Source organism: Theropithecus gelada, chromosome 6 (genome assembly GCF_003255815.1).
Source record: "Theropithecus gelada isolate Dixy chromosome 6, Tgel_1.0, whole genome shotgun sequence".
In the NCBI taxonomy this organism is placed as follows: Eukaryota; Metazoa; Chordata; class Mammalia; order Primates; family Cercopithecidae; genus Theropithecus; species Theropithecus gelada.
The window spans coordinates 38,050,799-38,063,179 of record NC_037673.1 but is presented as its reverse complement, the minus strand read 5'-3'; the positions used below and the strand labels follow the sequence as shown (position 1 = coordinate 38,063,179).

General features: G+C 45.7%; 1 protein-coding gene across 6 annotated transcripts in view; it reads right to left on the bottom strand.

Moving 5' to 3' along the window:
• Positions 1-1,467: 1,467 nt before the first annotated feature.
• The window catches only part of EGFLAM (EGF like, fibronectin type III and laminin G domains), a 196,395-nt gene continuing 185,481 nt past the window's right edge, over positions 1,468-12,381 (bottom strand). For 5 of the 6 annotated variants that reach the window (XM_025387582.1, XM_025387583.1, XM_025387584.1 and 2 more), the window contains 3 exons: positions 7,988-8,071; positions 3,467-3,570; positions 1,468-2,645 (listed from right to left, as the gene is read on the bottom strand). In XM_025387582.1, the coding sequence (XP_025243367.1) occupies positions 2,491-2,645; positions 3,467-3,570; positions 7,988-8,071 (343 nt within the window). In that variant the 3' untranslated portion in view covers positions 1,468-2,490. The remainder of the gene's footprint in view (positions 2,646-3,466; positions 3,571-7,987; positions 8,072-12,381) is intronic. The other variant, XM_025387587.1, reaches the window with a different exon arrangement.

Below are 12,381 nucleotides of genomic sequence, written 5' to 3'. Positions count from 1 at the left end.
CCTCTCTTGAATCCACAGATGACTGGGGTGTGGCAGTGCCAAGCCGAGGCCGCGAAAGGTCTTCCACCTTTACTCTCGTGCTTGTGCCCTCCCCCATCATCAGGACAAGGGCATGCTCAGGCCAGCCCATTGGCCCAGGAGCAGGACAAGAAACACACGGAGCAGACACAAGCCACCTCATCAATCCAGCCAAGGCTATCCTGAATTAGCAACCCTGACACGTGTGAGCAAGTCCAACCGACACCAGAACATCCCACCTAGTCAAGCCCAGCCAAGATTGGCAGAGCTGCCAAGCTGACCACTCAACGTGAGGAATAAACATTCATTGCTGTATGCCATTGCAGTTTTGTGATTTTTCTTATGCAGCATTATTGTGGCCATGACAGCAGATACACATAGAGAGAAAACTGGACACCCAGGAGCCCACATGGGATACACTGTCTCTTACCCTGTCCTCTGAGCCCGAGCCTCCCAGGTCACCAGCTCCTCTGGGGTCCCTCCACTCTGCTGCTCTCTCACCTGTCAGATCCCTACTCCCCTGACCCTGTCATCACATCACTCTTCTCCCCTTAGCCTCATCTGCTTCCCAGCCAGAGGCAGGTGGTTCTACTCCCAGGCCTGCATCCCTGGGACATTGCATTTTTCTCTGGATAACACTTTCATGGAACAACAACTCATCAGCAACAGCTCTTCCAGCTTCAATTCAGCTGAAGATTTTGCTGAGATCACAATGATATTTATGGCTGGAGGGAATCCATCAAAATGGGCCGTAAAAGCAACTCCATGACATCTTGGGAAGCACTGGTCCCAACAGTATCAAAGGAAGAGGTGTTGAGGCGAGGGTGTCTGGGAAGTGAAGGACCCGCTTTCTACCATGTGGCCTTTCTCTGGATTGCACTCATGTAAGGTTATCTGTCTAGGAGTGGAGGATGATGATGATGACCATGATTCCTCTGGGAGAAAGGATCCTGGCCATCAAAGCTTCCCAAAGACAGGAGACTGGGGCACAAAGTGACCTCTCTAGTTTATTCATCTTTTATGATTACATTATGTGCTTAAAACTGCCTTGCACAAACCCCAAGTCTTGGCGAATGAATGCTGCACAAACAAAAGTAGAGTCAAGACTGGGATTAATTATAGGCTCTTGCATAAGTTAGATCATATTTCCCCCCTCTCTGGGGACAGTGTTCATCTCACCTTTCCCTTAGTAAGTCCGTCATGGGGATCTGCCAGTGAAGCAGCTGTCTCTGGGCTCAAGTGCATGCAGAGCGAAGGGGCACAGCTCATGGTACAGAAGGAAGAAGTCCTGTTTCTCTGGTTTTCACCCAGATGCTCAGACCATCCTGACAGCAGGTCCCCCGACCCCTGCACAGCCTTAGAAACACTGATTGTATTAGTGTCCATTAGTATGGACCTGACCTCTGCAAAATCAGTAACACCTCCATAAGTGAATGAATGAATAAGTTCTAGCTTTGTCCCCTTTATTCAAGTTTACTACAGATATTCCCCCTCTCTTAAAGCAAAAATGACAGTGACCTACCTCGGTAACACATGTTCCTTTTAATGTGCTTATCTTGGAAAGCTTCATATTCATCCCCTTGAGCCGTCGACGTTTACCAAAAGAGGATGGTCAGCTCCCCAAGTCGCCCACCCAAGTTACCTATCCATTCCACTGACACCACAAACGGCCCAAACAAGTCTCTTTTGGGAGAAATTTTTAGGAAAGGTGTGCAAGAATTCAGGGTCATCCACCCAAACTTCCAAAAGTATACTGTGTGGACAGTCTGCAGCTATAAAAATATACACATACAAAAGTACAGCTACAAAATCATGGGGCTCAGCTCCTTAACTCTGCATTATAAAAAGTAGGAATTTCACATTCGAGGTAAGCTCTGGGGAAGGGGGCCGCATTATGATTATGATTCTGTGTTTGGTCTCCTTCCATCTTTATTTTCATGGTCTAGTCAGAACACAGTGAGCCAGCCAGTGAGGAGTGGAAGGGGTTAATCCGAACAATCCACGGGTCAAGGTGGGAAATGTGAAGTTCAAGGGCACACAGTCATTCTGCTGTCAGGAAGAGTGTCATGAGTCAGGGAAGGAGAGAAGTATTTTAATACTGCCCTGGGGGTTTCTTTCTCTCTCTCTCTCTTTAATGTACCATGAATCACAACACAGTCATTGAGCTATAGCAGACAGGCTCTGGAATTTGCATTGATGTGTGATCTCTGGCAGCCGCTACATATTCAATGGACGAGGTCCGATGCTTCCTACACACGGAATTCTGCTGGGTCAGCTCGCAGAGTGTCAGCAGGAAAGGCCACCCAGGGATGCCTGTCTTGGTTCTCAGTTTCTCATCAGTGTGTACTTTTTTTTTGGTGAGAGGACACATACCTGGTCCCTGGGCCTCTGCATATACCATCAGGCAGGATCTCAGGGCCCCTGGGATTCTCAGAATAGAAGGCTCTGTCCCTTGGGCAAGGCCAGCTGGTGTTACTTGGCTCCGCAAGTGTTGATGTTTTTCCCATCCACGGCATCTTCCACGAGGGCAATGTGGTAATCGGTGGACAGGGTGAAGTGAGAGATACAGCCCACAAGCCCTCTCATATATTGCCTGTTAGTGTGCAGAGCAATTTCCTTCATTCCACCTGCCAGGAAGCAAGAGGGAGATGAGGTGAGCCAAAGGGCAGGTGTCAGCAGGGCAAGGTCGGGGTTCCGCTTTGGGGCACTTGAATGTCTGCTAATCAAGGCATCCCTTGATTCATAGGATACGTGAGGGCTGTGGGCCCCTTGAGCTGCTTGGTACCTCATTTCTCACTATTTTATAATTATCCTTGAAGGAACAGATTGACTTGGATCAGTTTGGTACACAATCAAAAGCTATAAATTCATTCCTCTTGTGTGATTTCTGGCCCAACTGACCACTTTGAGACCAAATAGTGTCTAGTAAATTTTGAAGTGTGGTATACTGTCAACAGAATGCAACGTGTAGTTAGAAGTGATGTCATCTTAAACCAAAAGAAATGCACTAATGTTGAATGCTTTCAATAGAAAATATCATATAGATAAAAATAGCTTTTCATTTTTATGCATCTGCACTAGTGAATTAATTCTAATAAGCCATTTACAGAAATACTAGTCATTCTATTCTGCAAGGGGAAAGAAAGACAGGTCCTGTTTTGTCAGAGAGAATTCATGGAGCTATATTTAGCAGATTCCTGTTTTATAAACAAGAAAAGCCTGGTTTTCCTGGTGGATCTGTCCAAAGCATAAAAGCATCGAAGGGAGCCCTTCCTGCCCCCTCAGCCATGAGTCAGCTGTTCAGAAAATGAAAGAACGGAGTATCTGGAGGGCTTCCTGATTTTCAGGTATTTGATCCAGCCAAGCGTGCAGCCTCGGCACAGCAAATGGAAGACTAATAAGAAAAGCACTGGCCTAAGTTAGCTTTGGTCGAGGGTCGATCACTTACCCACATACAGAGCTCCATTGATGTTAAGCTGCCGCATCATGCCTGGGGATTTGCCTGTTCTGGCTCCATAGTCATCCACGGTTATCTTCCCTGACTGGCCATCCCTGCAAAATGCCGAAACAACAAAGAACAAAAAGCCTGGCATTTTTGGAGTTCGTTCAATCATTCATTCATTTCAATATAAACGTATTAAAGGGACCCGCTATGTGCCAGGCACTGTGCTAAATGATGGGGCTGCAGAAATCAAAGCAAAAGGCAAATTTGTGGCCCTCGGCAGCCTGCGATCTACTGAGGAAGACAAAAAGTCAAACTGTGAATGACAACACAGTGCCAGCACTCCGCCACGAAGACCACAGGGTGCTGTGGAATTCCACCAGAGGAGCGGCACCTAACTTAGACTAGGGAGAGGACAGTTATTAGACAGATGGTCAGAAAAAGCTGCCCACAGGAGATTCTGGCCAAAATGAGTCTTGTAGCCCGGGTAGGTTAAGTCAAGTGAAGGAGAAGGTTATGCAAACAGAGGAAGCAACAACAGCAAAGAGAAAGAGCAGGGGTTAGCGCAGATGGAACTCACAAAACACTGGGGCTGGGAAAGATGAAGCCCCAAGCAAATGGTCAACCGCTTGTAAGGAGTTGAGAATTTATCCTGAAGGTGACAGCAGGCCAGAGAAAACCTTTCAGGTGAAGCGCAGGGGAGGAGAGCTGGTGGCGAGGCATGGGAAGCCATAGGGAGCTGGGATTCTAAGTACAATGAGAAGCCAACGAGCAGTTTTTGTAGGTAGAGGATCATTCTATGGGAAGACTGGCTTGGAAGTTTCTAAAGGACCCACAGAGCCCTAAAGTGACTCTGAAGACAGGAAAAGGGAGGTGTTCATTGGTGGCAAGGGCTTTGCAGTTTTCAAAGCTGTTTTTCAAACCTATCCAGCCCCATGAGCCTTCTTCGAGCAAATACATTTGCTTCTATAGCACTGGGGGGTGGACTCACTCAGTCCTCACTTCTTGATAGCACCTTCTCTAGAGCTTTAGAGAACTTTCTGTTGTTCTGTCCCCGTCTTTGAGACCACAAACGTCCCATTTGGGAAGTGCTTTCTTAGAATCCTGTATCTGAATGCAGTACCCGCAACAGCTTGCCTTGCTTGCCCTGCCTTTTAAAAGAAATTACTCTAAAATATTCCATTTTTTTATACTTACTCTAGTTCATAAAGTCTAAGAATTTTTCATTTTTATATCTAAAATGAAGATATACCTTATAATCAATGGCATCTTAGATTTGAAAAAATGTGGCATCACCTTCTAACATAATAACATGCTTCTTTATCATGTTTATTATGTATTGTCTGTTGCTTACCATTAGAATGCAAGACCATGAGGCAAGGATGTTAATTTTCTTCAGTGAGGTATCTCCTATGTCTGGAATAATATAAGGCTCATCCCAGAAGATGAATGAACAAGGGAATCTGTGGAGCTTCAGCGTCCTCACCTGAGATGGGAATAGCTATGCCCATCTCCCAAGATTATTGTGGAGATCAGATGTTATGTGCACAAAGCACAGGGCATGATACCTAATACATATCTTGCTCTATAAAGACTGGTAGAGGAATGTGTTGCTATTGTTTTCAATATCATTATCATATCATCATTTTTATCCGTAAAATGAAGATTATAGAACCTAAGTTGTTGTGAATATTAACTGAGACAAAAAGTATGAAAAGTACCTGGCACCTGGAGATGTTTAATAAACTGGAATTTATTTTCTCTTTTCTGCTGGGATTAATGCCTGCAAGACCAGGATTCCCCAGAGCAAGACAGGGTCCAAAGCAAGGCCCCCTGGGCAATCTCCTTTTCACTGACACTTCTATCTCTAACCCTGGAGCCTGCCACAGAGAATTAAGGCATCCAGTCAATCCTTCTTACCATAATTGATATCCATGGCCTTAACCCAGTTCCCCCTGATATCTGTTGTATCCTCCCTTCTAGGCCTGTCTGCTCACAACTCTCAGCATCTGCTGGAATCCTCCCATTCACCCAGTTCTGGGCTCAACTCCTTCTGTTCAGCCTCATTGCCACCTAAGACCCACCTGGAGACGTATCCATCATGCCAATAGGAAAAGCCAAGTCTGCTGAGTCATCTGCATGGTGCCCAGCTTGACAAACTGACATGTGAAATTCTTCCACTGCTTTATCCCTCCCAAACATCTGAAATCCTAGCTTTGGGTGGGTTTCATCATGGGGTGGGAAGGAAAGGGCTTTGAGCTGGGATTCTAATCTTGGCTTTTCCCACAAACAGTTGTACAGTCTAGGGGAAGATCATTTAACATCAGTTTCCTTAGATGTCTAGGAAGTGCCTGGTATCCTCACCAGTGTGTCATCTTAATATACATAATCAAACCCCAACAACAACTGTGAAGGTTTAAAAATTATTCCACAATGTGTGAATAACCAATGGTCTCCACCCAAGGAAAGTGGGAGAAGGGTGCTGTTTCCTGATGTTCCCAGGGTGGGGATTTGTAGGGATCAAGTGTAGTTAGAGGTAAAGAGCTCAAGCATTTCATAGTCCTTTAGATGTTTCCAGCCAAGCCCCTTTAAAGATGGGTAAGAGGGAGAAATGAAGAAGTTAGAAGCCATAGAGTTCGGAGTATTTTGGAGTTAATTTTTGACTTGTAGTCTAGAAACTATTTGAAATCCAAGCATGTGGATATTCATGATGGGAAAACATTTCTTTTTTTTTTTTTTTTTTTTTTTTTTTGAGACGGAGTCTTGCTCTGTCGCCCAGGCTGGAGTGCTGTGGCCGGATCTCAGCTCACTGCAAGCTCCGCCTCCCGGGTTCCCGCCATTCTCCTGCCTCAGGCTCCCGAGTAGCTGGGACTACAGGCGCCCGCCACCTCGCCCGGCTAGTTTTTTGTATTTTTTAGTAGAGACGGGGTTTCACCGTGTTAGCCAGGATGGTCTCGATCTCCTGACCTTGTGATCCGCCCGTCTCGGCCTCCCAAAGTGCTGGGATTACAGGCTTGAGCCACCGCGCCCGGCCAAACATTTCTTTTTTCAGAAAGTTAGAGTTGGGACTTCATCAAAATCACCCTCTGTCTCAAGGGCTTTCTAGGCCACCTGGGAAGCTGAGAGGCACAGATTTGCCTCTGTATCCCCATTTCCTCTAGGGTTTCAAAGGCAGGCCCAGCAGCCAGGGGTTGGGGGCCCAGCGAAGCTCTCCCCATCGCAGCCTACTTGGGAGCTGAGTAGGAAAGTAGCCATGGTGGGCCCCATGTTTCCCAGGCCTCACTCATGACTTTACCCACTGGCTGCCCCAGAAACCGTTATGATAAATTCTCAGGGAACCCCAACCAGAGCCTCGATTCAGCTTTTCTTCTCCTAGGACCTTCATATAACATGTGGGATTGACATTTCTAAGTTTCAGCCTGCTATTTGGTTTCTGAAAATATGTTGTTAGAAATATGGACAAGGGTATTAATAGTAAAACTATTATACAAAGAAGAGCAAAGGAATGATTCATGCAAAGTTAATCAGAAGTCAGGGTGGTGATTAACTCTGTGATGGGGAGATAAGTAATCGATGCTGGGTGAAATACTGTCAGCTTCTAAGGTTTAGGTAATGTTATAAAAAAAAAAGTGGCCGGGTGCAGTGGCTCATGCCTATAATCCCAACACTTTGGGAGGTCAAGGCGGGAGAATCACTTGAGCCCAGGAGGTTGAGACCAGCCCTGGCAACATAGCAAGGCAGACAGTGCACACCTGTGGTCCCAGCTACTCAAGAGGCTGAGGTGGGAGGACTGCCTGAGCCTGGGAGTGCAAGCGAGGCTGCACTGAGCCATGATGACACCACTGTACTCCAGCCTAGGTGAAAGAGCGAGACCTTGCCTCAAAACAAATGAAACAAACAAACAAAAAAAGCCAGAGGGATGGGGGAGGATTGCCTGTACAATGAGATGTGAAAGTCTTTTTTTTTTTTTTTTGAGATAGGATCTCACTCTGTCACCCAAGCTGGAGTGCAATGGCATGATCCTGCTACCTCCACCACCCAGGCTTAAGCAGTCCTCCCACCTCAGCCTCCATGTGCCACCACACCCAGCCAATTTCTGTATTTTGTAAAGACGGGGTTTTGCCATGTAACTCAGGCTGGTTTCAAACTCCTGAGCTCAGGCAATCCACCCACCTCAGCCTCCCAAAGTGCTGGGATTCCAGTTGTGAGCCACCATGCCCAGCCCAAACATTCTTTAAAGTCCACATACCCTGAACTCTCAAGGCTCCTCCAGTTCAGCCATCAAAAGGTTTCTTGTCCAGAAGGTTACTGCTTAGCGAAGGTTTAGGGGTTCAGTTTCCCTGGCCTGTTAGTGTCAGTGTAGGGCACAGCGGGAGTTCATAGAAAATTCCCTGAATGCCCTGGATCAGGGGTACTAGGATGCCAGGCAAAGTTGGGGAACAGGACAGTGGGACTACAAGGGAACTGGATACCGCATCCCTCCATTGCTCAGCTCTGGCTCTGGCTCATGCTGCAGGAGGGACTCACCTAACGGCCTTAACTCGGTGCCACCGACCATCGTTGAAGGAGCCATTCACCATGATGGATGCCACACCACTGCCCAGGTTATAGCTAAGGCGTTGGAGAAGAAGAAGAGAACAGAATAAAACACTGAGGCACAGGCAGACACGGTTCATAGATGATTCTCAGGGCAAAAGTTCTTTGCAACTCAGAGTGCAGTTTTCTTAACAGAAAACAAGAGTGTTATAAAAGTTGGTGGGTTTCCAGGCTGGTTCATGTAATTAAAAATTATCAGACTTTTAAATTATGGTAAAATATACATAACGTAACCATGGCCATTGTAACCATTTTTAAGCATACAGTGCTGTAGCATTAAGTACATATTCATATTGTTGGACTGGCAATCTCCAAAACTCATCTTACAAAACAAAAGCATTGCATTAAATAATAACCCCTCATTCTTCCCTCCCCTTAGCCCCTGACAACCAGCCTTCTACTTTCTGACTCTATGGATTTGATTCTTCTTCATACCTCATATGAGAGGCATCATAGAGTATTTGTCTTTTTGGGACTGTGTGACTGGCTTACTTCACTTAGCATAATGTTATCAAGATTGTTTTTTAATGCCCTCATGTAAGGCAACATCAGTACTAGAGTATCAGGAATAACAAGAAGGGCTTTATCATGTGTAACGTTTTACACTGTGTTACGATGATGGTCTGCCCCCTCCCTCCACCCGCCAAATTCATGTCTACCCAGAGCCTCAGAATGTGACCTTATTTGAAAATAGGGTCTTTGCAGATTCATTAGTTAAGATGAAGTCATACTGGATTAGGGCAGCCATGGATCCAATATGACCAGTATCTTTATGAGAAGAGATTTGGACACGGAGCCAGAGACACACAGAGACAGGGAACACCATGGGAAGATGGAGGCAGGGACTGCAGTGGGGTATCTCCAAGCCAAGGAACGCCAAGGGCTGCCAGCCACCACCAGAACCTGGGGGACAGGCATGGAGCCGATTCTCCCTGAGACCCTCTAGAAGAAGCGAATCCTAGCACTGCATGATGGATTTCTAGCCTTCAGAACCACGAGAGAGCCCATTTCTATTGTTTTAAGCCACCTAATTTATGGTCATTACCAGAGCCCTAAGAAATGAATACATCTGTTTTCACTTTTTGTTTTTTTTAAACTGAACATTGAAGAGTAGGGTGAGCCCCAGAGAGATTAAGGGAATTTGCCTAAAATCACAAACCTAATGTAGAACTTGAACTTGGTGTATCCTCTGTCCTCATCCCATTTAACTCTGCTATCAGGTTTCTCTAGTGGCTTCCTATTTTCTATTTCAGTTCCCAGACACCCTGGTACCGTAAGGGTTTCAGAAAACATGAACATGTCATTACCAGAGAGAAATATCGCCCTTAATCCAGTGTTCATTCAATTATTCTAATTAAATTTAATTCGACAAATATTTAGTGAGTGACTACTCTAGCCTGGGCACTGGGCCAACTGCCCAGACTTTCCCTGGATAATACAACAAAGCCTAGGCCACCAAGCTTTTGAAGGGAAGTATGTTCCACCTGGGATACTCCCTCCTCATTTTGTAAGAGGACATATCTCTCCTTCACCTCATTGCCCAAGATAGAGGGATGTCGAGAGAAAACCCGGATGAGTTACCAGGCACTCGCATGTACTCATTCTGAGAAAACAGCAAGAATAGGAAGTGCCTGGCTTTCTGCAGAGAAAGCACCATATGTCATTCCTTTGATAATGGAGGCTCAAAGAACTCACCCAGCCCATTGACATTTAACCAAGAATAGGACTTGGGGTGACTCGACAAACACTGGGACAAAGCTGCCACTCTGACCCTGAAAAATCCACTGTTTTCTAATGAATTTTCCCACATCAAGTATCTCCTTGTATAAAGCAGTCTGGCGGTGGAATTTTGAGATTTCATGATTTGGTGGCTAAATACTTCTTGAATGAATAGGAAGTAGGGCGAGTTGCTGGTGGGCAGAAACTATCTATGGCCATTCTGAGAGGCAGCATGGGGTGATAGAAAGAGCACGGACACTCACATTCAATGGACATGGCTTGATCCCCAGACTCGCTAGCTAACAGCTCTGTGACCTTGGGCAACTTGTTTCATTTCTCTGAGCCTAAATATTCTCATCTGTCAAACAGGGATAATAATTCCTTCCCTGAAGAATCCTAGGGAATGCTAAGTAACATGACATATGTAGGAAGCACTGCACATCATAGGAGCCAAACGAATAATCCTGCCACCCCAAACAGAGGCAGCACTTAGTGCAGCTTGGATATGGGATTGACAATGCACCCCAAGGAACTGGTAGGAAGGAGAAAGTTGCCACCAAGGCTTGAATGTGTCACATCTCTCCTAGAAGACTAGCCACGTGGGAAAGTAAGCAAACAAGCTGTCAATATATAACCAAAGCAGTCCGGAACACCCAGATCTCAGAATCAAGGTGACCTGGCTGTGTAAGGGCAGGGAGGCTGGATTGCAACATGATTGTGGTGCGGTGAATGAAAACCTTTTCAGTTGTCTAAGAGCCCATCTAGACAAATGGTGCATGCGCTTCCTTCTGTTCTCCAACCCGACAACTCTCCTGTTCAGGCCAAGAGCCAGAATGTGCTCTAGGGAGTCAACCGTGAATCTGGCAGATGGGAATCCAGCCATCACTGCGGGAGGGGTCAACTCAGTTGGCTTCTCCATGGCCTGGTTCCCCAACCCCCCAATTCCATCTGACTTCAGACCCTCCAAAGAACCTCCCACTTCTCCTGACATGCTGATACTCACCCTGGAAAAGCTCCCTCATGTATATAATCATAAATGACCAAGAATAGTGGTTACCTTCACTGGGAGAAGAATGAGGGAGCATTTTTGGGTGGTGGACATGTTCTATGTCTTGTTCTGAGTGATAGTGAATCAGTGTTTACATATTCTAAATGTGTCAAGCTCTACACTGAACAAGCGTGCATGGCAGGAAGGCATGCCTCAGTATAAAAATGTAGAAACAGATATAAGAATGTGTATGTCTAACTTCTCTACCCATGTCTTGGGAACCTGGCTGCCATGATGGATTATTCTGAGCCGCTCAGCTTGGTGTGCACTAGAGGCTGTGAGCCAGAGCACCAAGGTGGGCCACTCGGAAATACCTTCAGGTGAGGCCTTTTGGAAACCACTCGGCCACCTTCCTGTTTTCCTGTGGTGACACTTTTAATCATGTCCCCTTTAAACTGTAGCACAAAGCACTTTACTAATGTCAAGTCTCTTCCCCCTCTTCACTGCATGAAGATGTGATGAGGTGAAACTAAGTGGGCAATGTTCAGTGTGAACGGTCAAGCAATGTTCACAAACCCCGCCAGTGGTAGGTTTTATGCCCCACGTACAATCACAAAACAAAATGAAACAAAACAAAAACAAAACAGAAAACAGAAAAACACACTCATTTTCACCGAGCACTTTGATTTCCTTTTTTTCTGCTAAATCTTGCACCAAAACTATAAATATATATACATACATACATTTTTAGAATCCCATCGCTTTTCCCTATTCTCTGGCAGAAAGGCTTTGAGCACTAAATTAGCCAAAGAACCAGCATTTAGGTGAAGAAAGTCATGAAAGTTGAGACTGTATTTTATTATCTTAGGATTCCTCTTCATCTGCTTTGAGCCTGGATCAAACACTGAAACCTCAAGAACAATTTGTCTGCTTTGTAGAAAGATTCACTCTCCAGACTGCACAGATCTGTGCTCCTCAGGGGCAGGGCCCATGACTTACTAAAAATAACAGTAACAATAATAAAAATAAGAACTACATTTTAATAATAACTACATGTTCTCTCTCTGAGGTAAAGGCTTCTAAGACTCAGAAAATGCTTGAGCAAGGATCATAATTTTTCTTATCATTAATTAGCTATGTACGAAGCACTGCACATCATTAATTAGCTATGTACGAAGCACTGCACATCATGGGAGCCAAACGAATAATCCCACCACTCCTAACAGAGGCAGCACTTAGTGCAGCTTGGATACAGAGTTGACAATGCACCCCAAGGAACTGGTAGGAAGGAGAAAGTTGCCCCGCACTGAACCCCTTACATGAATTCATTCATTTAATCTTTACAGCGAACCCTGTCGTTTTGCAAGGAGGGGACAGAGGCTGAGATTTAGGTAACTTGCATGAGCCCACATAGGGGATCAGGCATGTGTGATTCCAAAGCCACTTCAGACCCTGTTTCTCAGGGTATGGGTCCTGGAACCACCCGGGTGCTTGTTTCTAATCAGACCCCGGTGCCCACCACACCTATTGCATCAGAATCTCAGGGGGCAAGCCTGGGAATCTATCTTTGAAACAAGCTCCCCAGTGATTCACTGTATGCTGACATCTTCAAACTACT